General features: G+C 44.7%; 1 protein-coding gene across 9 annotated transcripts in view; it reads right to left on the bottom strand.

Annotated features, from left to right (window-relative positions):
- The window catches only part of casz1 (castor zinc finger 1), a 76,959-nt gene that overhangs the window by 38,198 nt on the left and 11,084 nt on the right, over positions 1-27,677 (bottom strand). For 6 of the 9 annotated variants that reach the window (XM_034590141.1, XM_034590135.1, XM_034590136.1 and 3 more), the window contains exon 1: positions 9,918-10,095. The exons of 1 other annotated variant lie outside the window; for it this stretch is intronic. In XM_034590141.1, coding sequence (XP_034446032.1) covers positions 9,918-9,996 — 79 coding nt within the window. In that variant the 5' untranslated portion in view covers positions 9,997-10,095. Of the gene's footprint in view, positions 1-9,917; positions 10,097-27,677 lie in introns of those variants that run through there. 2 more of the 9 variants (XM_034590143.1, XM_034590140.1) reach the window with 2 other exon arrangements.

Raw genomic sequence — 27,677 nt, forward strand, 5'->3', positions numbered from 1 at the left:
ATTTAATTGAGTTTTGTCCCAGTGGTGCGGAAATGATTTGTTTTTTGCTCTCTGTTCACTTGACTCCTCTTCGGAGTCGCTAACCCTGATTAAGACGTTCCCGTTAATTTCCCAGCGCACACCTTTTTTTTGTGCATTAATGGTTCTGATCGTCTAATTAAAACTTCTCAGCTCGGCTGCTGATCACCGCTCGTTGTGCCTCTGACCTGAAGTTTTAATTGCCGCATCAGAAGCGATAATAATAATTTTGAGGTTCTGATGATTAAAAACAATGCCATTGCCAACTAGTTGATAGATGTGGGTTTGGGGGTGGGCACATCTGAGGAGAAGTTTATGTAGAGAAGGGATTTAGAAAAAAGGGGGCTGTAAAGACGGGTACACGACCGAGGAGCAAGAGGGGTTGGGGGGGGGGTTGGTAGACTGCTGTGGAAAGGGGGTGGTAGAGCATATGGAAATCTCCCAGCCCTCCTGTCCCTCTGAGTCTTCCTGACAAGACAGTTTTGGCTGGGGCTGGGACTTAGCTTTCCCCACCTCAAATCTAAATCTGCCACTGACTGATCCACTTTAGAGCTCTACTCACTTGGCAGGTTTGCCAGGTTGGGGACAAGAAGGAAAAAGAGAGCGAGCGATAAAGGCATATAAAAGATGACGACAGTCCAATACCCTGTGCTTATTTTCATAAAAAGATAATAACACAGTAGGTGCAGCACAAAGGGCACATTGTTCATTTAGTGACTGAATGGAAAAAAGGAATCTACTGTGTCTGTTGTCACAGTCATAAAACGCGATGCTGATGAGATATATACGATATGGGGAATACTGTGAAAACAGGAGAAGTGAGTTGCTTGTGATCTTCTTTTAAACAGTACTTTCACACTGTACTTTACAGATCGCATAAACTGTGGGCATGATAGGAAATGATTCAGGCATGAAGAAGAGAGAATGTGCAGCCGGGAAACTGCCACCAGCACCCATCTGTCACATTTTGTTCTTTTTTAACCACTGGATTTCTAATGGATTTTTTTAGGTTCCACTACAGGATCAATGTTGTGCTGCAAAGCATACTGTACATGCATGCACACACACACACACACACACACACACACACACACACACACACACACACACACACACACACACAGTACACAGACACATGGGCGTACAATCAGGAGGTAGCTGTCTTCTCTCCCTCTGCCCCCGACCCTCCCCCTGTCTCTCTCTCTCACAAATCTATTTTATTATTAATCAGTTGGTTGCACATCTGCCTGCTTGTTGTTTTTTTTTCTATCAATAAAGCACTTATTGCTTTTAGTCTAGAATGTGACCTTGCACATTGTGTACTGTCTTTCTGGGGGTGCCGACCTTGAAGGACCCGTTTGGACTATTTCACTCTGGCTCCGTCCACGGGCTGTTATCAAATACGAGCCCTCAGCCAAGTGCCACGCTCCCCTCACACTGCTGCAAAACACAAACAAGACGCTGCAGGACAAAGGCAGACACAAACGGCCCAAGTAACACACACACACACTCACACACACAGTGAGACTGCACAGGACAATGGCTGAAGAAAACAATGTATATTTCAAGTGCAGACGGAAGAGGAAAGACGTTGAACTTGAGGGCAATCAGACAGGAAAGTTGAAATCGTAGGACAAATACGCCCTCCGCCTTCATCACAAACAGGGTAATTATGGTGTTTTCCACCGCAGAGGACAAGCAACCTAAAATGGTCTAAGGGAGTTAAAAAATAAAAATAAATAACACTATCCGACATGAGTGACATGATCCATTCTGACAACCACATACCAAAACAGGCAACTTTTATTCAGTTTGCTGCTCAGGGTAATTCATGGGACACTCGGCTAACTTGTTAAAATTGTACATGAAATCTGGACTCACAGCTGGCACCAGATGACGACTTAATTTGTAAGTGTTCCTGTGGAGCAGGGCAAAAAGCTTTAAAATACAGTCTCGTGCGTCTATGTCCTGAAACCGGGAGAAATTATTCCTGCAGCTTTATTTTGAAGCTCAGCTCTCGAATTGCACTCCCAGTCTTTTTAAGACACTGGGAGTGCAATTTGATGAGCCAACCACCGTGGTAAATGAGCAGACGACCCCTGTGTCCCTCCCTCGTGGTTGCTGTTCTTGGTGCCGCATGCAAGGCAGTGTGGGTAGTTTAGTGCAGAGGGGGCTCGGCGGTGCACCTCTAAAGGGCCCTTGAGCTAATATCTGTACAGATTAACTGCTTCAGTTGTATTTTGGTCACGGGGATTTCTTGTTGCCTTTGTGGCTTCTTGGGAGATGTGCATGTGTGTGTGTGTGCACGGTGCTCACATGGTTTAGTTTCACACTTTCTCGTGCAGAAAAGTGAGCGGCCTACTTGCCGTAAAGTTCAGGAGTCCCCGGATTGGCTTGTGTCACTCCTTGCCATTATCTTTAGGGCCGTACTGTATTTAATTTACCAGAATCCGGCGCTACACTGCTGAGTAAGTCATCCCCATCCTCTTACCTTCACCTACCCCTCTACCCATCTCTCCACAGGACACACACACACACACACACACAGTGTCAATCCTCCAGGGTAAACTCAGCACACGCCGCTCCATTAGTTATCAATTAAGTCTGGAAATCTCCACCTGGCTTACACACTCTCTCATACACACACACACACAGATGAAGTGGGCCCCTCTCAACAGGAAGTTGAGGAGAGCGTGTCTTATTTGACTGCGGGTGTGGGTGATACGGAGTGTGTTTGTGTGTCCGCGCGGGTGGCACTTTTGTCCATGAGGTTAACCTTGATATGAGGCCCTGTCAGGCCAGATAATGTCAATCAATGACAAGCCCTCACAGATAACCCCTAATGTGAAGCCTAAAAAGCAAAGCTGTTTAGATCTTTAGACATGCCCCCTTTCAACAGCATATGAATTGCATTACAAGGAAATGAGCTGTGGCATTTCTTTAATAAGACTCTTAAGGCATTTTGACAGCATATACGGCACTCTGCCGTTACAAAAAATTAAATAAAGCCCCGCTGACAAAGCCCCCGTACACGAGGCAGCGTTCTGATGGGCAGATCCAAGTCCCTGTTAAGTGGAGGACATGAAGAGAAAAAAAAAGAAAAGAAGGGTGGACCTTTTCTTTATTTTTTCTCAAGCTCCCGGGGACTTCTTAATTGATTTCCAAGGTTATGTTTCAAATTTGTTTTTCAGATACGGGGGCCGGGTGAATGAGTGAGTCAATGTTTTTCAAGCTATTTCCCTAAACTCTGTGTCGTTCGGATCGTTTGCATGAGATCTCGTCGAGCTCCTTCCGTCTCACACCTTCTACCTCTTCTTCCCTTGCTCTTTTTCTCTGCTCTCTCTCTCCTTGAAAAGAAGGAGGTGACATTAACCCCCCAAAAAGTATGTATTTCCAGACAGGATGCCTGCGCTGACAACATCGATCCCTGGCTACCATTAAAACATTTGCCCTGCCTGACAGACTTTTCCTCTTTCGGACTTTATATGCGCTGGAGTGAATCACAGGTGCCTGTTAAAATGTCATCTTGGACAGGTTGTCTACCCGTCCGACAGTGACCCATGGCTCGCTCAAAGGCGGAGGCTTTTTCAGACTTACTTTTTATCACATTCTGCACTTTCAATATTCAACGAATTTTTGTTATGAAGCGCAATTAAACTTTGATCACAATATATTCTTTGTAGGGCTAAGAGAGGAAGTGATGAGAGTGAGTCTTCCTGCTGGTGGGATTTGCATTTTTTACCCCTGTGGCTGTGATTCTCTTGCCAGAACTTTAGTTTGTTATCTTTTTACTTCTCGGATAAGCAGGATGGAAGTGACAACACCAGGGTTTCCATGATACATGACATGTGAAGAGTGTGTGTGGCCATATGCTGCTGGGGACGTGCGGGTATGTGCACAATCCACTGTAAACACATATGTTAAGTGGCTGAAACAAATATAAAGTGTGGTTGTTGGTGTGCATGTGTGTTGCACGCCTGCTTGCAGAGTGTTGTAGACAGACATTGTGCTTGTGTGCTCTTTCTGCTCCTCTCTGTCTCGTGGCTGCAGGTCACATCATTTGCTGTGAGACACACACACACACACACACACACAGTCAAATGAGCACACTGCCATTTCTACACACTCAGGAGAACCTGATCCACAGTGAGGATAAACACACCGGTGTGTCAGTGACAGCGCTAAATCAGCGTGCTTTAGCGAAAAGTTCAATGTGAACTGGAGGCGGAACTAAACGCGGCAGTTTTCACCTAAAACGGAAACATTCTTGTTTCTGGGAGTTCAGTAGAGGGAGGAATGTGCTGTGGCTGAATCTGAAGATGGGATAAAACAACACACACAATAAGGCAGAAAAAAAAGAGAAAAATGACTGTGAAACGATGAAACATGCAAAGCAGCTTTACAGGGAAAAAAAAGAATGCTGTCTATTTTTGGTCTCAGTATACAAAAGGAAGTTCACTCAAACAAATAAATTTGCTTTTGATAAAACCACAGCGACTACTTTTGCATTCTACACCAAACCCACTTTGTTTCCTGCATCTTTATCTTCATGACTTCCCACGTTTGTGAGAAGCCACTCACTAAATTGTCGAGCACAAGCAGCTGAAGGTTTTCAAACGGCGCCGTGTTGACGGCTTAAAATGTAATTTTATTTTAAAAGTGACACGTTAAAGGAAAGCCTCAGAAGTGAACACGGAGCGCTTGCCTATTTGCGCTGTATCCAGCTGCCCGTTTTACATTTCTGCAACATTAATATTCCTCTTATTATTATTTTAAAGTGAAAACGGATACTCTGTTGAAGTGCAAATCTGATGAATTACGGGAGCAGATTGCTGCTATTAATTATTAAAATCTATTTTATAAATATTCAGGTCTGTCATGCATCTAATAATGAACGCTTTAGAGGAGGTTACTTCCCGTGCGCATTCTAATGTGTCAGAAATATCACTTTTAATCACGCTCGTGTCAGCGAGTGCTGGGTTTGAACCTGCCGAAAAAATCGACCAAATCAAGGAAACTCAGCCAGCCTACTACTGTGCTCATCACAGCTCATCTGTTCCTGCTGTTTCGCGTGATCCAACTTCTTCTCCTGCCCCGTCTAAAGAGGTGGCGAACACCTCTCTCTGCTTCCCGCTGCATTCTTACTGTGGTAATTTGAATGGAGAATAATGCATCGGCAGCACTCTACCTTCTGGACACACCTAGTCCCAGCGCTACTGCTGCCATATGCTGTGTTGATACATATTCATAACACTTTCTCGTGTGTTGAGTGTCGGTGTGCAGCGAGGCTTAAATGAGTGTCTCACAACTTCAAATGGGAAGGGGAGAAAAGGAAAAGGGCACAAAGAAAAGTTGGACTGCTCGTCCCCTTTTTTTCCCGCCTCCGTTTCTTCCTCCCTCTTCTGCAAAGACGAGTTCGGCTTTCGTGAGCTTGTGCGAGAGGCTGTGGATTTTCAGGACTATCTGCTAGAAGCTGTGAGAGGCGGCAACTGTCAACATAGCCATATAAACTGCGCTGTCAGGTGGTCGGTCTCACTGGTGGGGCGACAGTCGGTGGCACTTTACCACGACCCTATACACTCCAGCAGTATATACATGTGCTGCACAGAGCAAGCACACACACAGACACACAGACACACACACACACGCACTCTGAAGCACTCCAAGATTAACGCTGTCAGAGCTACAATGATACCCCATCATTATCTGTACACGGGGCCTCCTTTGTGCACTTGCTTGCCTCACTGTCCTCTCCGCTGCTTCTCTATGGAGGTACTAATTACTAGAGCTAATATTTCTTGCTCTCTGTGCCTCCAACTGCCTTCAACTTCCCCATTATTTCTTCCACTTTTGCAGTGCTCTCAAAAGCCTTGCCAGCCTTTTGCCAACTGGTGCCACAGCTGAAGGTTTGCCAATGTTGACGGCGGCAGGTGTGCGACTCACTGTGTTTGTGTGAGTGCTGTATTATGAGATTATTTGTGCAATAAAGGCCCAGTGTGGTATCCCAGTTTCAAATCAGTCCTCTGGGTCATTGTTGTACAACAAGAGAGAAATGTTTGACGTACCGGTGCCGCATCTGTTGTACTATACATTGTTGGTTCAACACGCCGGGATCAGAGTGATGCTCCCTCTTGCATGGCATTTTTCATTACCAATAATGCTCGTACTCTTTGGCTTTCTTCTTCCTCTCCCACTGGAACTATGGCTTTATCAAAGGTGATTGCTTGCTCAGGCGCATTTTCTCAAACGTCTTCTTCAGCCAACCATTTCCCAAGCTGCTCTCGGGTAAACGTCACTCATAAAAAACGGGGAAGATTTGATGGCGAGATCAAAAAGAGAGGAAGGACAGCAAGGAGAGCAGGGAGATGGGGAGGAAAAGGGGGGACGATAACCCTCCTCCCCCATCGAGCGCCAACGACTGCTGAGGGTAATTCCTCCAAGCAGGGCCTGTGTTTTCAGACGCAAATACAACAAAACGCCGGGTGCTGCCATGAGACATCAAAATGGGCGATTTTGACTTCAGAGGGTCTTCAGATGCTTGAGGAGTTGTCAGTGTCGGGCCAGTGGGACTGAACAGAGAGAACAGAAGGTACCAGCAGGCTGTTAACAACCAATACGGGAACCACGCCAGAAAGGCCGTCTCCTCCCAAAATGCCAGTCGGCACCAGATCAGTAAAGGCTTCCACCATACTGTAATTTCCCACCTGAGCACTTTCATCTGCTGAGAGTGAAATGGCTTGAAAGTTTATCAGCGGCTGTATGTCTGCTATTTATTGTACCATTGGGATAACATGCTGAATTCCACAGGTAGGTGCCATAAAGGCAAAAAACAAAACCACACACATCGACCTTTCTGAGGCGACTGAGGGCTTCAACAGGTGTCTTGAAAGTAGGATTTTTTATGTCCTTGGCCTTAAAGAGGGATTTTCATCAGCAAATCAAAGACTCGCTTCGTTGTTCGGAGACCTGAGTTGTGTTGTGACACGCCGAGAGGGACGTCCGCATTTTCTCTGGTGTTGTTCGCGCTCATTCTTGGAGCATTAGGCTCACTCTAAATAGCCTCAAGGAGATTAGGCTGGCTCATATTCAAATGCACATTTCTTCTAAAACCCACTCCATGAGTGGGCCAAGCAGATCAGCACAGGAGCATGGTGAGACAATAGTCAGAGTAGATTCTGTCACGTATAAATCAGGTGGGGAGGGAAAGAGACAGAGAGGAAGAGGGAGAGAGAAAGGCTGAGGTAAAAGACAAACAAGTGTTGGCTCTGCTATATGAGTTTAGTTAGCTAGAGAGTTAGTGCATGAGTTATGGCTAGCGAAGGGCTGAGGGACGCTGTATTTATGAGGGGACTGAGTGAGTGTTAAATCCCTGGTAAGAAATAAAGTCGTCCTTGAGCGAACAGGGGAAACATTTCACTCAGTCTAAGAGGTGCCTTGAAAAAAAATGAAAGCCATCCCTCTTCCCGGGGAAACACTCTTCCGTATTCCCTAAAATTGCTTTATTCCTTAAAAACGCCATAGATCACATCCCAGTGGATTGAGTCTCACATTTGAATAGAGAGGAGGATTCTCCATGTGCATGATATCAAGGAGTTCACGAGCCAACCGAAGGGAAAGAATCTGATTCTCCTAAAATTGCATGAGGATTTTCTGAGGGATCTTTGGCTGAGGGGGGCTGCCAAAACACACAGTGCACTTGTTGCAGTGCAAGGGTTCATCCAAGAGAAGTTTTCCATCTTGGTTTACCCAGGAAAAAGTAGGCTTTATTTCTCTTCCATTCAAATATTTGAATTTAGCTTTTTAAAGGAATCCTTCCTCTAAACGCACATTTTAAATTCTTTGAGAAACTTGCACTGTTGAATGGAGTTAAAAATCCAAGAAAAGAGAAGTGCATGAAAGGAAAAGCTTCACATCCAACTCTAAGTCAGACCTCTCTCCAAACCCCTGCAGTAGTAATAACAATTATTACTTAAAAAGGCTGTATTTTTGCATTAACTTAAAAGGCTATATCTTTTTCTTCCCTTCCAGCCTGTGCGGCCTCACTTACCCTAAGTATCTTCATAAATCACCAGTTACTGTTAACATGTACTCCACAATTCAGTCATCAATCTCCTACCAGGTCAGAGTGAAAACAGAGGGGGAAATGTCTGCTTAGTAAAATGTCTCTCTCGTGAATGGTGCTACCACCACCCAGTACTCAAACACACACACATGCACTCACACACAATACACACGTAATGCAGGAGCACACACACTCACACACACACACACACAGCCAGTTAAATAACAAACACACGCGCCCGGCACACAGCAACCGGAGCAGCCCTATGGGACACAGGAGCGGTTGCCAGATCGCCACGGTAACGCAAGCCAAATTCAATTCTGACTTCACCTTTCACTCGGGAAGCTGGTTCCATTTGTTATAAAAACAAATAAACAGCAAGCATGAAGTTAGAGCTGGCCAACTTCCGCCTTGTCTTTCTTTTCTTTTTCTTTTCTTTTTTTCCTGTGGGCCTTAACAAGAAAAATCAGGCCCAAGCTGTTTAAGAGACAGACACCCACAGGGCCGCATGTAAATCTGTGTTTATGTTCACACACACAGTATTTATTTCACCAAAAGGAGAAAATCTAATTGTACACGAGGAGAATTATTCCTTTCAGAACTGTGTCTCCAGCAGGGAGAGAAGGATTCTTTAGCCTTTTCTCAACAGACAGTGTTTATCAGCAGAGTGGAAAATCCCTCCGATGACAAACCTCTCCATCACAACATCTGTATCTAAACAGACAAATCAATCTGGACCAACACCGCAAATTACGGCATGTCTGATCTGAAAACATCTGCACTTTACGTTAGAGTGCAGGGATTATGGTGCTTTTTAATTATTTCTATTTTTAACCTTCTGAGTGGCACATTTAGATCTTTTTATTTCTGTTTCCAATTAAAAAAGAAAAGTATTTGTATTACTTCAATGACCTGAAAAGTGCTTCTTGATAAAAACTATTAGTATAAAATTAAGTAATGTGCAAGTATTAATGTCTAAAGTATTCATATGCTTTACTTAAGTAAAAGTAGTAACACAACAAAATATTTAAATAAAAGTTATTTATTTATTGAATTATTTAAAAAGTACAAATTTGAAAATATAAGAAGTAAATATACATAAATGGTTTTATGGATTATGAAAGATAAATGAAATATATGAAATATAAATAGTTATATGAAAATATTTTAGTGTGGTAGCTGGTTGAAGTTGAGCTTATTAAAACTACATAAAACTACTTTATCAACTGCTGTGTAGTTTCATCTGTAACAATTCACTGTATTTTATAAGTTCACAATATCTTATTTAAAATTAAAGCAACTTGTATCTTAATGGAAAATTACTGCATTTTAGTTTCCCCGAAATGTTAAGTTAAAGTATTAACATAAAAAAAAGTGTCAAATGTAAAAGTGGAACTGCAGAGTGAACAAAAAGTCAACAACAAAACTTTTGAGGAAGCAACAAACTATCAAAACTACTTCAACACATTCAGTGCACGATATGTGCAAATGTGCATCTGTAGTTAAAGACTAAAAAAATGTCCCAAAAAATAAACATTACACCTGCTCTGTTTCCTCTCTCTCTCTCTCTCTCTCTCTCCCTCTCTCTCTCGCACACACACACTTTGACACCACCCACCACATCACTACACATGCGTGCCTGACTCATGCCAACTGCAACTAGTAGCAGTCCCGTTCACCTCGAGGTAGCACTCAACCCCAGTGTGTGTGTGTGTGTGTGTGTGTGTGTGTGTGTGTGTGTGTGTGTGTGTGTGCGTGTGTGAGTGAGTGAGAGGGGGGAGAGGGGGGAGAGAGGGAGGGAGTGAGAGGCAGAGAGGAAAGTGTGTGAGAGTCTTACCTGGCAGCAGACCGCCCTCTGCGCTCTGTCTCACCTCTCCCTCCTGCCCTGGAAGAATTCTCTCCACAAAGCAAGGCATTTTCTCCTCAACTGCTCTCTGCCAAGCCTCTCTCTCTCTCTCTCTCTCTCTCTCTCTCTCTCTCTCCCGCCCTCTCTCCTTCTCACTCCTTTCCTTGTTCCCACTCTGTCCTCCTCTCTCGCTGTCTATATTTCTCCTCCCTCCTTACCCTCCCCCTCTATCCTCCTCTCCACTCCCCCCTCCCTCCCTCGCTCCCTCCCTCCCTGAGCACAGATGTCGAGGCTGTGCAAGTTTACCCACTTTACCGGTAGGGGTCCTTCATCGCCCTTATCCACCCCACAGCCACATGGGGGAACAAAATACACACACACACACACACACATGCGCACGGGCCCCAGGAAGAGAGAGCCACTTAACGGGCTCCCTCCTGTCACTGCTACAATGAGAGCCCTGTGCCAAAGCAGCATGGCTGTATGAGCTGTGTGCATGTGTTTGCGTGTGTGTGTGTCTTGGAGAGAGAGAGCGAGAGAGAGAGAGAGAGAGAGAGAGAGAGAGAGAGAGAGAGAGAGAGAGAGACAGGTGTGAAGTGAGTGATGTGCGCAGGGAGCTGGCCCTTGGCCCTTTCCAGCCCTGTTCGGCTGGGCTCGTCCTGGCTCCTGGCCCCTGAAGTGTTGTACAGTAGTACAGTAGCGGCTCAGACGCACACAAATACACACACACAAGCACACGAACACACAGATTGACTTACAGTGGGTCCCTCAGAGCCAGCAGCCAGAGAGATTGTGGGCCTGCACAAGCACGCACACACACACACACACACACACACACAAACACACTTTGATTCGTGCACAACACACATACCCACACAGAACAACTGCTGCTGTTTGCTACTGCTGCTGTTGACAGTGATAACATGTGCTTTGTGTCCTATGTGTGTGTGTGCACAAACACACACAGCGGATGCCTATCGGGTCTCGTATTTCAGATCTCTATTCTATCCCGAGTTTTTTTATTTAAAAAAAGAAAACAGTATTCATTGACACTGGCATGTTAGATTTGAAGGCTCTTAGCTAGTGCACAGTGGGGAATTTCTAGTTTCTCTCCTACTTGTGGGGCACTTTTCACATTGCAATATCAATACTGGAGAATATTAGCTGTCCTGCTGAAGAATGTCAGATCTCTGTTTGCCTTTGAATAAGGTCTGACTCCCCTGGGCAAAAGAAAGCAAAGATCTAATTATCTGAATCTAAATAAACCAGTAATTATCTTCTGTGTGCAAAATCATCCCAACAACTGATTTTAAGATTTTTAATAAGAATAGAATGAAACTAATGTTTAAAAGTAGACGTGTGACGACTCCAAAACACCTCATTTGTGTTTTAGGCAACAAACTAATTTCACCTATGAGACAAAGAACATTTTCATCAAATGTTGAACAGCGTTTATGATGATTCATATTACAGGAAAATGACGGATCCAGATCAGATCCTACGCTATTAAAATATTAGATCAGTAATTATGAGGCTGAGCTTTGTGTGAGGACTTGTTTTTCCATTTATTGCTGTGTGGAACAGGATAAGGGTATCTGCATTCAAGACGTGTTGTCCCGGACCTGCTGTTTGGTATCATTTGAACAGAGGGTGGATCACCTTTATTTGAGTCAAACAAAGCCTTATAATGACACAAAAATGGTAGTGACTGCTTGACAGACGAGGCTCCAACGCCCAACCAGGCTGCCGTCAAAACGTTGACAAGGAGTAATAAAGAAAATAGGATGTTAAAAAAGCAGGACACGGATGTTGAATAAAGCCACCAGAAAGTGTACATACTTGAAGTGGTGATAAGCTAATGAGGGAAACAGAGCCGTGCTTTTGGTCGACTTATCATTGTTTGCATCAGTGGAAAATCTCCCTTAACAGCAAGACTGAAATCAAATATAGGTTTTAAGGCAGTTGAGGGAAAGTCATTTGTATTTACGGGAAATAAGAATGATGCACCAGATCATTATTCCCTCGCTGTGCTAACTAGAACACAGCCCCCTGTATTAGACGTTGGAAGAGCAGCACAAGGACAAGTAAAACATACCTTAAATAGACTACAAATGAAGTCACTTAACACCCACTCGCCTCCCTGCGCCACCCCCTGCTCTGTCTGTCTTCAACAGAAAAAGCCTGTGTTTGACTATCTCTCTCTCAGGTTCATAGTTGTCTTTTGCTTTTTAAACAGGCACCTCGGCTGTCACAGTGCAGGGACGGGCGCATTCCCCTTAAATGGCTCCTTTTGACAACTGATCTGTAAATACAGCCGGATCTGCAACTTCCCCCTTTCTCTTTCTCTCTCTCTCTCTCTGTCGCTGCCTGACTTTCTCCCTCCTCGTCTTTGCTCTCCTTCCCTCTGCCCAAACTCCTGCTAGAACAGACACATACACACACACACACACACACGCACGCACGATCACACGCACAGATCATGAAGGGCTCCCAACGACCCCCCCAACTCATACACACACACATGCATGCACGCACACACACACACTCGCACAAAAAACACATCCATACACACACATTTACCCCCACATCCCCCTCCCAACTTCCCCAACTCCATTCCCCCTGCCTCTATAAAAACACAAATATGCCATAACTCAGGCACTGCTGCCACATAGCCTCCATCTTGCCCTGTACCGGGGAGGGGGAGGCCTCTCAGGAAGGTCACCAACAAATGGTTTTCCGATTCACTGCCCCTGAAATAATTTTGTGTATTAAAACCTGAATCTGCACTTTCTGGCCTGAAAGCTTTTCTAATTATTCCGGTGTCCTTGGGACAGACACAGATCCTTCACACGCCGGGGGAAACAAGCTATAGAGCAACCACTACAGCCACAAACACCCCTCCACCTCCCTACCTCCCTCTCTCTATCCCTCCATCTCCTCTCCTCTGCTCTCCTCTCCCCGCTTTACAGCCGCCCCCCTCCCCAATCTGTTTTCAAAGCGTGTCTGTCCTTTATTAAATTGTTTTCTTTTCCACATTATCAGTTGCCATGGAGACCTCATCTCTCGGATTATTTGAATTTCATTATATCTATTGATTTGGGAGCATTTCATCTTTTTTATTGTTTTTCTGTCAATTTTCGAAACGAATAACCATCTAATTTGCGTCAGCGCTGATTACGTTCGTCCCTCAATAGAGGTCGGCAGCTGCGCCGGGGAAACAAATCAATGGAAAAACATCATAAAACTCGAAAGTACAATCAACCAGGATATGGGTGACATTCCGTGGTTGCTGAAACGAAGTCATCAAAAAATATATACTTTTTTTCCTGCGCCTCTGCATGTGTGGGGGTGCAGTGAGGAGGACACATATGTGTCTGGGCAGATATATTACTATATTTCAGAAGATAATATACTATGGTAAATTTCCATACTGATAACAGCCCCTCCCTGCCTGACCAAAACAAAAAAATGCTTACTGTATCTAAATAATTTATGCAATTTTAGCATTTCTATATAAATTTTTTAATAAGCTGCTTGGAGCAAAGTGGCCATTAACAAAACACACAGCTGTCCAATGGGCTAAGCCCAGCAGATCAATTGCGCTTTTTTATGACATGATAAAATGCTTTTAAAGCAATTTACACAAATATGGAAAAAATGACTTCATGGGCTTCATTTATTCATAAGGACGTGTATTAGAAAAAAAAAAAGTCTTACAAAAGCCAGACAGGAGAGATCGTCCCGGTCCTAACTGGAACGGACTTGCTGCCCTCTCCACAAGGACATAAAGTTTCATTACTGATGCACGCAGTCAAAGGCAATTTAGCAAACACAGTGTGCAAAAGAAAACATCAGCATATTGCAAGTGTTCCTGTATTAGGTGGACCTTGCATGTTGTTTTCCAATTTTTATTCATTTTTGTGGGGGCAGGGTGTGGTGGTGATGGATTTTTTTTCCCTCCCCCCCTGCCAGTGTCACCCTGACCCAAAGCCAAGGGGAGGTAGCCTCGGTGACAGGGACGTGCGCTTTCTGGCCCCAGAAACCAAGTGAAAGTGAAACCATGTGCCAGATGATGAGGCCTTGCACTGGGACAAATGTGTACATACACCTTCTGCTGTGCAGTGATATACAGCACATAACACCCAGACTCATTCTGTGAGAAAACAGGCCTACAAATATTTCAGTGGACCTGATCATTTAGCATCTTCGAGCAGACGCACACACATTATGTACAGGAGTACAGATGAGGGGGGGTGGTTAGGCAGGCAGGGCCATTTGGAGGATAATCTTGTTTCAAAGCATCCTCTCTTCATGTGCCGACAATGTGCCTGAGCCACTCCGGTGAAGGCCTCGTGTTTGCAACACATGTCAACATTTGACAAAGCATTTTCTTTTCCCTCCAACAATATTCTCCTGCTCGGGCCTCTGAAATGAGGGTGCTAACAAATTAGCTTTTTATGTTTATTTGTGTGTGTGGGTGTGTCAGTGAGGGAGATCTCATTTTCAGAGGCACCAGTTCTCAACCTGATAGAGAGAGAGCGAGAGAAAAAGAGAGGTACAAAGAGAGGAAGAGAGACAGAAGAAAGAAAGGCTGAATGTTTTGGAGTCACGATTCTTCTCCTGATTGCCCTAGCTGTCTCACTTGTGCAAAACATGACCCTCCCCTCCCTCAGCCTCGACAGAAACACGGGCGACTGGATAAACACTATTTTATGCAGTGACTAGATGAATCGCCAGACAGTAATTACAGTCTTCCTCTTGCCTAAACAAAACTCTACTGTACAGGCTCTTTCTTTGACACCAAACTGCAGTAGCACATACGAGAAAACTGCAGGTGTGTGACATGTTTGTCAATGCCTCTCCCAACTAGATAAATATAAATATTAGACCCTGTGACAACAGTGAAATGCTCTCCGCCACTCTCAGCGATGTGTTAATAATCTGTAGCTGAAAGAGGACTTGTTGTTCGGACGGACGATGTTATCATGTGCAGTCAAACGTTGCCGGGGCTGGCTTTGTAGAGAAAGTTTGCTGATTTTTTTTTCCGCTACCCTTGCAGATTGTGCTTTCTTCTCCTCGATGTCACAAAAATAACACAGTTGCGTCCCAAACCAAACATTCCCACAGAGGGGCTGGTGGCCGCGCTCTGACGCCAACATGCCCACCACAGACCGACTCGGCCCTGACGCCTGTTTAAAAGACATCCGAACTTGATGTGCTGACAAATTCGCTCGGCAAATGAGTTAATTTGTTCGTCTTGCGTAGACGTGTATTGACATTTCAGAAATGAAGATCAATCCTACATCAGTTAGCGATGAAAGCAGCGAAACGCACTCACCCGCTCTTTCTCTTTTTCTATACTAATTTCATCCGGTCTGCAGGCCAGGCCCCACATGCGGCGCAGTAAACCATGCTGTCAATGTCCGAGCTCTAAAAAGCACAATTACAGAGGACCTCGGCTGAATAATTTAAAGAGCATAATTATTGACCTCTATCCAAATTCCTCTGAAAGGTGCATTAAGATATAGAAAAGAGCTGGAGGTGGAAGTGGAACTGAGGGGAAGAGAGGGAGTGTGTCTCCCCAGGCCTCCCTAATGCACTCTCCTGCTGTACTCTAACTTCCTGTGGACCCCTAATGTGCCCGCTGCTCGCTGGCCTGATGAAGACTACAGTTAATGAGGCCCCTGTTTCTGAAATGAAGTATCTCTGAAACCATCAACATGCATTACTATCACACCACCACCCCCAACCAAACCACACGTAGATACACAAACACACACCGCCGCTGCCATTGTCCCAAGTCAGCATGCACACACATATACATAAACCACCAATCTTTTACCCCCCCCACACACACACACACACACACACACACACACACACACACACACACACACACACACACACACACACACACTTTTAGTGCCAGCTTCTGGTAGGCTGGACCAGACAGGGGGAAGGGTGGAAGTGGGAGGACTGCACTAGAGAGAGAGTTTTTTTTTTTTGTAGGTGGGGGGTGTTCGAGGGTTAACTGTCCCTCAGGGGGCTATCAGTGAACTGGGCAGCCGTCACTGCTGGTGTCCCTGGTTCTCAATTGACAACCAGCCTCTGACAGATTAGCAGCTAGTCAAAAGGAAGCCATGGCCCAGGACACGTTTATTCGCCACTCTCAAATTTGGCTGCATGTATGTGACTCTGAGTGCGACTGGGTTTTAAAAAAGCATCAGAAGAGTGTGTATTCATATGTGTGTGTGTGTGTGTGTGTGCGTGCGTGCTTGTGCGTGTGTGCGTGTGCGTGCGTGTGTGTGTGTGTGCATTGGGGGGTCGTTGAGAGCTGGCAGCAGGCTTGGGGGAGGATACAACGAGATGAGGCCTTTTTAATTAAAAGAAAATATTTGTGTTTGCAGACTATCGCGGTCGGAACCAGGGACAATTCAGAGAATTCTTGTTTAATGTCTCGCTCTTTAAAGTGATTTGGGGCATTTCCCATCCTCTTTGCATATATGCATTTTAAAAATGTCAATATGCCTATACATTCTTTTAAGTAAGTTTCGAGAGTTCATCACATTCTGGACCCTGCAGAAAAACAGATTTTTTTTTGCTTCTTCCTGAAATAAATTAGATCCATAGATTTCTTCTTTGTAAATTCGGTGTTTATGATCGTCTAATTCATTATCACACGTGAGCCACTGTCTCTGTTGTATTTCAAACAGGAAGGATAGAGGGCACTGAAATAATTAGGCAACTTCTGCAACATCCTGAATGCCAAGGACAGGTGGATTAAAGTATTAAAACAATCGCATTTCAGTCTTGAAATAGTCCTGTGCACGACTCAGCACCATGCGCATCCGTTCAAGTTCAGCTGCCAGCTCTATAATGCCACAGGAGAGGGATAGAAAAAAAGCCCAATCCCATTAGCTACGTACATGCATCTCAGCAGACCTGCTGGAAATGTGAGCAAATCTCAGCGATGATTATCCCCCAAAGCTCTCAAATGATAATACATAATCGAACTGTACAGAGGATTTCTTTGAAATCGCACAGCCAGCGAGCACTAATTTGCCCCCCCCCCCTCCCACATTTGTGTTTGAATCCGGTGCTTTCCAAATAAAACAGAATAAGAGACTTTTGCGATCAGTCGCCTCTGCACCTAAAGAGACATTTAACTGCTGTCCTCCAATTAGAGGCCCGAGAATGGAGCTCACACATTAGGAGGAGGAAATTATTTAAGACAAAGGTTACGACACCAGTTCACGTTTGAATCTATTTACAGTGCAAAATTAATAAGAAAGCAAAGTGCTCCGCGCTGCTGGTTTACTCAAACATTTGGGAGAGTGATCTTCAATTTAATCATGGGTGTTTAACGGAGCCCTCTACGTTCATAATCAGAGAATATAGGAATAAAGTGGAATGGATGACACACAAAAAATCCTATTCTTCAGCTACAGTTAAGAATCAAACTACAATGACTTCTATGAATGCTCTAAAATAAGGGTTGAGGCTTCAATATATGTTTAAACCCTATTTGTGAGCTAAACACTACCGCAGGGATTTTTATTTTATCAGAAACTGAACTTTTTTCTTGGATAGATGAACAGATTTTTCTACAGATTTCATCAACATCAAAAGGCTAGCTCTCTTAACGGCAGAAACCATTTACATATAAATGTAAAAAATCTATTTGTAATTCTGTCAAACAAACTGTTTCTAGAAAATAAGGGATTTAGTGCAATTTTAATATTATTTCTACATAAAGTATGGAAGTTACACAAGCCAAAAAAATACCCTCTTTTCTTACAATTGACAATAATTAAGGTGAGCTCTCTGATGAAATCTAAGCCTCTTAGCCCGACCTCCTGCCATCTGTGGCTCCGAAAAAGCTCGAGGAGGTTGGTTCACTTTTTCACCTTCTGGAAGGAGCAGGGCAGGGGGGGTGGCGAAATAAGTGCCGTTTATACCGCGAGTCAGAGCGCCACGGTCAACCTGCTTTCATAGTCGTGTCATGGAGGTGGAATGAAGCCTCTGTGACAGAAAACAAACAGGAAGCTGAGAGAGAGAGAGAGAGAGAGAGAGAGAGAGAGAGAGAGAGAGAGAGAGAGAGAGAGAGAGAGAGAGAGAGAGAGAGAGAGAGAAACCTGTGCCCTTCAGTCTCTCCCAGTAAAGACACTCTTAACCAGGTCTGACAGCTGACAGCTCTTTGGCAATTGGGGTCAGTTAAAGGAAAAGTAGCTCAAGTTTTGTTGGGGCTTTGGCTTCGGAGATGTTCAGGAGCCACTGCCCACCGCAGCATCAAAGGGGATTATAGGGACAGGGCCATCTGTTGCCAGAATAAGCGTGAGCCCTTTTATGTCTCTGCCTGTATGTTTATGTGTGTGTGTTGTAGAAAGACGGAGGATCTGTGTACTTTTAACTTAAAGGGCAGAAGAGGTGTGTAGCGCAGCCAACACCGTAGGTCTGATGACTGCTTCTGATCCGGCCTGGGGGCACTAAAGGTTAAAATAAGGCAAACAGGCACATCATCATCACCGAGGAGTCCCGTAATGGTTACACACTCAAGTGTGATGCCGACACACTCTGCAGGTTCTTGTACTGTATCTGTGCTCAGCGATGGTTTAATGAAAACAGGATCCTCCTCTAATCGTGAATAGTCGGTCTTTTGTAATCCAGGCAGAGCACAGAACTTGTTTTTGTTGTGGCTTTATTGGAGTGCCAACCTTGCCCCCCCCCCCCCCCCCCCCCCCCCCCCCCCCCCCCCCCCCCCCCCCCCCCCCCCCCCCCCCTTACCTCTCTAATTTGTTTTGGGTCCTTTTCCTGCATGGCCTCTGCCTGGGAGTGTTTTCTCCTCAATAGTCGGCTACCTTTTAGCTGAGCCGCCCGGTGCTTGACCTACTGCCGACACTTATTTTCAGCACTCTAATTGTCGTTTAATCACATATCAACCTGTCACTTAAAGACCCCCTTTTTTCAAGGGGGAACATTTGCATATGCTGTAAAACTAATTCCTATCTAAAGCTCCGGTGGTTGTGAAAACGGGCGCTCTGTCTCTCTCCTTAACTTTCACACCAGTGTAGACACAGTTAAGCACGAGAGAGGAAGAGAGTTAGACACACACGGTGAAGTCTCCTGTATCTCACCTTAACAGACAAAAACACACATAGGCCGACATCATACCTGATATTCTCGATTCAGGTGGTTTTATCACATTTGTTAGCAGTGTGTGGTGACACGTAACGTGTTAGAATAGGGACCGTGACAAGAGTGATTCCGAGTGCATGTACTTGTGCGAGCCGAAGTGAAGGTGACAGTGAATGTATGTGTGCGTTATAAAGGAAACAATTAGAGTTAATAATGTATCACTCTTCCAAATGTTACATTCATTTGTTCACACTTAGATAAAGCTGCCGCAAAATAGGTTGTGCCGGGTTTGCCTTGCAGACTACGCTACATTTACATTATCACCCTTATACATCGAGGAGCCATGTTCCGCTTGAGTGGTGGCGGCATCGTGGAAGGGGGGGTGAGAATCATGTTTTTCGGGCCCAAGGAATGCCGGTCCTCAGGAGAGCTCCCCCTCTAATTACAGAGCTGGGGAAAGAAAGCTCTTTGTTCCACCTTTTATTACATTAATTGATAAAACGGAGCGCGGGTGGAGTCGTCTTATAGGGGGAGAGGAGGGCTGGGGGTGAAGTGAGGGGGATACTTTGGGCAGATGAAGGTGGGTGAGAGGCTTTCGGGGCTAAGGTCCTATTTTCAGAGGACTCCTAATCCCGTTAGGGGCCCCGATGGTGGCGCAGCCCTGGCGCTCCGCTTTCCCAGAGGCCCCCGTTGGCTGCAGAGCTAAGGAGGGGAGCGGCGGCAGCAGGGGCAGACGATGGTGTGGTGGGTGAGAGTCCCGGCAGCGTTGTCTGGACCCAAGCCTTAATTAACTGTCTCTTCAGGGGGTACGGAGGACCACACTGAGACCCTATGTCACCACCAGCAAGCCCTGAGACGCTTTAAGAGGAAGTGGCATCTCACCCACTGTGGAATTGTGGGAAACCCTGTGGACCTTTAATACGGACCCCATACGGTGCGAAGCCATATAGATGTCGCAGGACATTAGTGGGACTATTTTATGACTGATTATTAGTTTATCACAAATTTCACAAGTGGTAGATACTTTTACCAGCATCACGGTTTTCCAATTATAAGCTTAAGATGAAACACTCAAGGGAAAATATTCTGAAAATCTAAACATGATTTAGTTGTTTTTCAGAGTTTTTTCAAAACTCAGAGGACAATAAGTTCCATTTCTATTTGTGCGGGATTGGGCAATCTTATTTGTCAGTGGTTAAGTAGCTGTAACAGGCTTTGTCAAGGCTGTAATCTTCTTCTGCTCGTTCAGGCTACCTGCAGAAAACAGAAGCCGTCAAGTGCTGCTAGCGTGGCCGAGTGCAGTCTGAATATGTTGCAGAGGCAATTAAGCATGTTGGTGTGTGTGCATGCACACAACGGTGTCAGAGGTGCTAAGCCGGGCCAAACACGCCTCATTGAAATGTCCATCTTAAAGCCACCCAAGTTCCTCGTCTTCCCCACCCTCCAACAACCAAGATGCTTCAAGACTGTCAAAAGCATTTTCCACCAAGCTGAGGAGAGGGCAAGGGGAAAAAAAGGACCTGCCACTGTCACATGCATACTTGCGCGTGCACACACACTTGCGAGGCTGTCAGGTAAATTAGATCTGAAAGCTGACAATTTCTGACCATATTTCCTTGATTATTTCGAACAAATGCACACCAGCCGCTCTAAGGAGATTAAAGTGACATAAAAGTCCCGAGTGGGAGGAGGGAGGGCAGAGAATCCAGGTCACCCCCATTTGTCCCCCTGCCTGACAGCAGCTATATCGCTATCCAATCCAATAAAAGTCCCCCCCCCCCTCCTTTTGCTTTAATTAATTTTACAGCTAGCTTGCTTAATTACTTTCAATCAAAATCCTCTTGCCATCACAAAATTAGAAATGGTTCAACTCCATTAGTCTAAATTCTTCATTTACATACACAAAGACTGTCAGCTCTTGCTAAGCAAACGGCCTCCTGCTTGATGAGATTGTTTTTTTCCACACACTCTATCACTCTCTCCCTCACACACACACACACACACACACACGCGCGCCCATGCAACTGTGGTGTTAATTTTTTTAAAAGGAGAAAAGTAGCATAAAATTATTTGATCCCCTTACTTAAGACATTCTCTGCCTAATCAGGGTTCAGGTGAGCTGTGGTACACACCAGCCAGGGATAATGTAGAGTTGAGTGTGCGTCTACAACTGTCGAAATTGATTACGTCCACAGCTTTATGTCAAAAGGAAACAGCGCGACCTCAAACAACGCAGCACAGAGAAAAAAAACTGCATGTAAGAGATAAAAAAGAATTAGTAAGGCTGCAGCTGAGATTGTGTATATGAGGCTAACTAGTCCTTCTTCAGGATTAGCTATTATTTGTGAAGCGATAGACGAGCTGCAGATTACCCGATGACACATAATGCCCTATAAATCTGACTCCTTTGTGGCAGGGTGTCACTAGTCCTGACTAGACTGTGGAAACTAGTGACGCACTATCAGCGGTCGGCTGCTGTGAGCAAGGCAGCAGGATTTTTCAGAGGGCCCATGCCCTCCCGCCCGATCACTTCAACTTGGCAAACAGGCATCCTCTCCATCACACACACTGCCCGGGGCCTGCACATCATTGAGAATTAAGGACATGCAGATAGGGTTTGTGCACTGACCAAAGTGAAACCCAGGCGCACAAGTACACCACCACATGTGCATGCAGACACACACACACACACACAATTTTTGCACACACACTAGTGCCATAATTAGGTCCCGAGATGAGGGCATTAAACTGGTATAATGCACTCACTGCTGCAGCACACTACCACAAAATATATCGACACTAAACCTACATAATCATCAATGACACTCTTCTATTGGTTTTAATTTCCTTCTTACATGCGTGCGACTCAGCGGGGCCCAGCGCAAATACACACAACACAACAGCCTTTGATCGTCTGAGTTCAGATCATCTTACATCCGCTGCTCTTTTATTAAGGTAGCGTAAGAAATAAAAGAAAGCACCTTGAAAAAGACAGAGTTAAGGGGGATTTGTAGCATTTCCGAACAGTGTGCCAAAGTCTGGAAATGCTTATAAATTAACTCCTAACAAGTGACCATGGGTTGGGGCAAGGTAAAAAATGGATTTAAAAAAACAACAAGGACCCTCCCTCATGGGCCGCCGGCCTGACTACAGTATAGGTCTGACCTGGCCCCTTTACTCTGTGTCTGCAATCACCGGTTTCCCTTGCCCTCTTTAACCAGTCCCCATTAACGCTGTTAATTATCCAAATCCATCATTCTTGGGGTAAATGAAGACTGCCTCTTTAATTCAATTTAATAGGATCATTTTCCAACTCACGTTCACTTTAGCCCCAGCTGCCCGCCCACTAGTCCCCCACTGTGTCTCCCCCGACTGTATCTTGACTCCCTTGGCTGTATCTTCTGCGCTCTGGCTCGCTCCCATTGGTGGAAGGGGGAAGGTGCTGAGGGCTGAGGCTGGACGGCAGCGATGGGCTGACACACTGTTGATCTACCAATGTCTTGTCTTGGCTCGGCTGGTGGCAAGCAGCAGTTCTGGGTTCCCAGTCTGCTGCGTGCGTGCGCGCGCACACACACACACACACACACACACACACACACACACACACACACACACACACACACACACACACACACACACACACACACACACACACACACACACAGAGTACCAGCCATGCTCACTGGGGCTTAGCTAATCCTGTCACATCAGGCCACATTGGCTGAGTTGAGGCCCTTAGCAGAACCACTCCTGCCCCCTCCCACCACCACCTCCACGTACCTTTACACTCACTCACTCTCTCACTCTCTCACTCACTCACTCACTCACTTTCTCTTTCTTTCTCACACACCCCTTTGTTCGCCTCACAAGGTCATGGGTGGCAGACCACGGCACGCGAGTGGTGAAACGGGACAGCTGACGAATCCCTGTGTGTCCAAGCCGTGCATGTTGTGCCGATCTTATGGCAAACACACAACAACAGTTAAATACCTTGATATAGAATAATGAAATACTTTTACTCATTGCAACTTTGTAACTAGTCATTTATTTAAAGACTGCAATACATTTACATTGTGATATTGTAAAACTAAATTATATTTTCATATATAGTGTATAAAAAACATATTACTGGTCAGGGTAACTAAAAGAGACAGGCATGCTTGTGACTTTCTGTGATTGCACGTCACCAAAATGTGTTTATATAATATACAGGTGTCATTTTGTCTTTCCCTGTCTGTGGTGTCAAAGTGGTCCCAGTATCGAAACACATTTTCCATGAAACATTGCCAGAGTATGGAAACTGGACACTCGTGCCCTTTAATCGGACTTTCTATCTATAAAATTACAGCTATATCAAGACTGACTTGGGCGGGTGTTTTATGAGCCTTCTAAGATTTTCCTTACACAGAGCTTTCCTCGCTGAGGCCCGAGTTTCCATACGTTCAAATGCAAATACAAATCAAAGAAAAATTAAATACACATTATATTAAGTTATTTCTAAAAGACTACAAAGACAACTGTATGAGTAAAAGTCTGCCTGTACAGTACTGTGTCACATAATTTCTCTAAAGAATGTGTTAAAAAAATTGTCTCGCCTTACTCCATTATTCAGTGTGAGGGTAAATTTGCCCCCATTTCCACAGTGCACCCCCCCTCCCCCCCATCCCCCACAACCACACACACACACACACACACACACACACACACACGCACACTCAAATGAACACAGCGCTCCCTTTGAATTTTTCCCAGACTTTCATTGTTTGGGCATTTGAGACAGACACTGGGAGAGTTTCAAATGATTTTAGCCATGATTTAATTTGGTTTGTTAAAGGGTGATGTCAGCACAATGGGAGACGAGCCTCTAAATCCACTACATTCACCCAAAATGCCCAGATGAGATAATCAATGGTGACGTCTACGAAAACACTTATTATATTTGCCCATCGCCCGGCTGAAGCTGTTAAAACTCATCAGCGTTATTCCCCATTTTTTTTCTCTGGGAAAGAGAAAAAAAAATTGAGCTCAACTTATAGTCAAAACTGTCAGCCCTTTTAAAGAGACACTGCAACATTGTTGTGGCCGTGGATGGAGTTTATAAATGGAAAAAGACAGGGCAGAGGGATATCGGGTGTCAATTCAATACTCATTTTGTTTGCACCCAATACTAATTAAATAAAACACGCGCAACTTTTTAATTGGTTCTGCAGAGATCAACAGTTTCAAGGAAGTTGAACAAGTATAGTATCTACTGTAGTTATATAAATACATTCTTCATCAATAAGCACTAACAACAGGTCCTTCTCACAGCCTGCTGGAAACTGTGAATGAGTTGTGCTGGTCCCTTAACTTGTCCGCACTATTTGAAAGGGCTCGGGGGCTGACAAGGCAGCAGAGGAGATAAGAAATGGATCAACCTGAGCCTTTCTCATAGCTTAATTTATTTTAAATCCAAGCCCTATTTACACACCGCACACCGGCAGGCCTTGTCAGCTCTAACTAGCATTGAGATATTTAAAACCATTAATGCTGTACAGCGGCAGCCTGAGCGTGTATGACACAAGCTGTCGCCGTGTGAAACAAAACCAGATCTCTAACTGCCACAGCTTCCACTTTTGAACACAGCACAAAAAAACGGTAACCATGCAGTCAGATAGATCAGATCAGATTTCATAATACAACAAATGACAACTGCCATACTTTTAACAATTTGAGAAAAGGGTATAATCAAAACTACAATAAGCAATAGAAGAAAAAAGAGAGCTTTATTCCTCATCCGAGCACAGGCCAGACTCAGTATATCTTTAGTGCAGGGGCTAGCTCCACAGAGGCAAGGGTCAGGATATGAAACACACCATCTATGCGCCTCCCGACAGGATATCCTCATGGATCAGCAGCGGTAGCCATGTTGACCCGCCCCATTATTAAAGAGGCTAATCTGTTCAACATGTCAATGTTAGCACTTTTAGCTGCGATTAATAAAAGAAGACCCCAAGAGTGCTGCGTGTGCTTTTTCACTGCCCCAGGTTGTTTTCATTTGGTTTGTATTTTTACTGGTATTTGCTGTTTGGTAATTCAACAGTCCTTTTTTCTGCTATTAGCATAAACAGTGTAAATTATTAACTTTGTTAAAAGAATTATAATCAGCCCTGAATCCTAAGCTCTGTAGTCGCTTTGTGTGTTTTTCCTTTTCTGCCACTGGCAAAGACTCACTTTGGCACTGCAGATATCATTAAAGCAAATGTAACTTTATATTTTATAGATGCGGAACAATGAGCATGTGACGCCTGACTTTCGTGTCCATTTGTGTGATGCTAAAACCGTATGGCCCGGTGGCTTTCACAGACTGGTAGTAATGGAACGGCTCTCTAACAGACTTGCTTTCTAAGTGCCTGGTGCTGCGTCTTAATTTGTAATCTAGTCAAACCAATTGTCCGCTAGCTAAAAAGGTCACAGAGACAATAGACTACACAGCCTCCTGCAATGTAGAGAAAGCCCAGGGTGTCTTTTGTAGCTTTTTAACCAAAGATGTAATTAAGACACCTTCATCTTCAGGGGTGAGGAGGGCACCGGCAAAGAGTGTGCTGGAAACACAAGAGAAACTCCACACTGCTGGAAACAGAAGTGAGACGCACACTAAGATAGAGCGCTTGGTTTTTGAGGTGAAAAGCACCTGTGTCTGCTGCGAAATGCAACCACCGAGGACCAAGTTTACCTGCTCGTGCAGCCGGGGTGTGATTTTATACACTGTGACCGACGACTGTGGCGAAGAAAGCTTGTTGGGGAAAACTGAGTGATGCAAAGCAACACAGGAGAGGCAGAGGGGGGGACTTAAAGGACGTGATTTATCTGGGCTTGATTGCGTGTTAATCGAGGTTACGTGTATTAAGTGGAATCTAATTGGAACAGACACTGGCAGTCTGACAGATCGACATGATGCAGATGGATTGAGGGGGAGAGAAAGGGGGAGTGAGGGAGACAGGGAAAGGAAGAGGATATGGGAGAGAGATGGGGAGTCGAGGAGACGGAGAGCAGAGACAATAAAGAACACATTTTGCTACAATACAAGGCCAAACTAGAATAGTCTTGTGACGGTGCATTAAAAGAAAACCACCGGAGCCTTTAAAGCTGTCGAATCACAGGACAGAAAATGGGGACTCTGTCTTCAGGTTCGTCTCACGTGCGTCTCATGATTGGCGGCTGATGAGACATGTAACCCTCCTGGAGGAGGACACACACGGGTGAGATTGTGAGTGACAGGGCACAGCGCCGGAGTTTGCCCTCCCCCTCCAGTTGCCATAAACATTAATTTCAGCTTTATTGGAAATGAGGGGGAAAAAACAACCCCTCCAAAAAGAAAAAAAAAAAAAACACGAGGTAAAGGGGCCGAGTGACAGCTGCCGGAATATTTCTCACCTCAAAGAAGGGACAAGCAACTGTTGGAGCGGTCCTCCTGACTCCCTGCTCCTCCTGACAGGCGACAACTGTTTCGAAGGCCCTCTCTGCTCCCAAAATCTGAGGTATTTAGCTAGGGAGCTGAATGACCCTTTCAAATGTTACCAGAGTAATAGACCATAAAAGATGACCACCTGTTAAGGCCAAGCAACTGGGAACTCATATCCCACAGACTCCATGGTGAAATAAGGAGAACACCATTTGTAGAAAAGCTTCAGAGAACAGAAATTTTCCGATTTGGCGTTAAATAATTGTGCGTTTCATGTATGTAATTTCTATTGTAGCGTTGCTCTGAAGTGGTCAGTGTGGGCTATAATTGGTAATAGGGGATACAAAGTGTGAGTGACAAGAACAGCCTCAAAGCAGCACAGAGCCCAGGAGCGAAAAAATGACTGTCACAGTGCCATTATCTAAATCTGGGTTAAAAATACAGTAGTTCCCAATGAAAGGGTCACTTCTGCTGATAGCTGACCCAAATGAAGGGTGGCAATATCGAATGACTGTTTGAATGTACAAAAAATAAAAAATAAATGTAAATGAGAGAATAACAGAAAGATAAGTAAACAGAGAAGTAGATAAAGAGAGAAACTATGGGCATAATTTACGGGCGGTTTGCAGGATACCGCGGCACTTGAAACTTCACTCATCAACACAAAATGCCCAAATTGTTCCCGACATGATCCCGTCATAGCGCGGAGACAGAGGAGTTGCTTCGGTCATCCGTTGATTTGATCCATTATGACTGTTACACTAATGGCATTAATAAGGGCAAAATTGCTATTTTGAAACACAGAATTTTCCTCCTCTTCATTTAGCCAACCTTATTGCCTTCCTTCCCAATGTGTGTGTGTGTGTTAGTGTGTGAATGTGTGTGTGTGCCCCCACCGTGTAATGGCTATAAGGTCATCTCTATTTGTCATTGGTCATAGGATTGTGACATTCTGCGTGCTTTAATAAACAACAACATGAGCTTTGAAACTTGACTCCCTGCTATTGCTGATAGATGGATTCAGAACTGTTGTAGTCACCAACTGACTCTATTAAATACCCCAACCCCATTTAACACTATAACAATACTGTTTAAGTCAAAAATCGTAGTTTCAGAGACAAATACTTAATGGCCGACTCAACGTTACATTAAATACACTGGTAACCCTGTTT

Source organism: Hippoglossus hippoglossus, chromosome 7 (assembly GCF_009819705.1).
Source record: "Hippoglossus hippoglossus isolate fHipHip1 chromosome 7, fHipHip1.pri, whole genome shotgun sequence".
In the NCBI taxonomy this organism is placed as follows: Eukaryota; Metazoa; Chordata; class Actinopteri; order Pleuronectiformes; family Pleuronectidae; genus Hippoglossus; species Hippoglossus hippoglossus.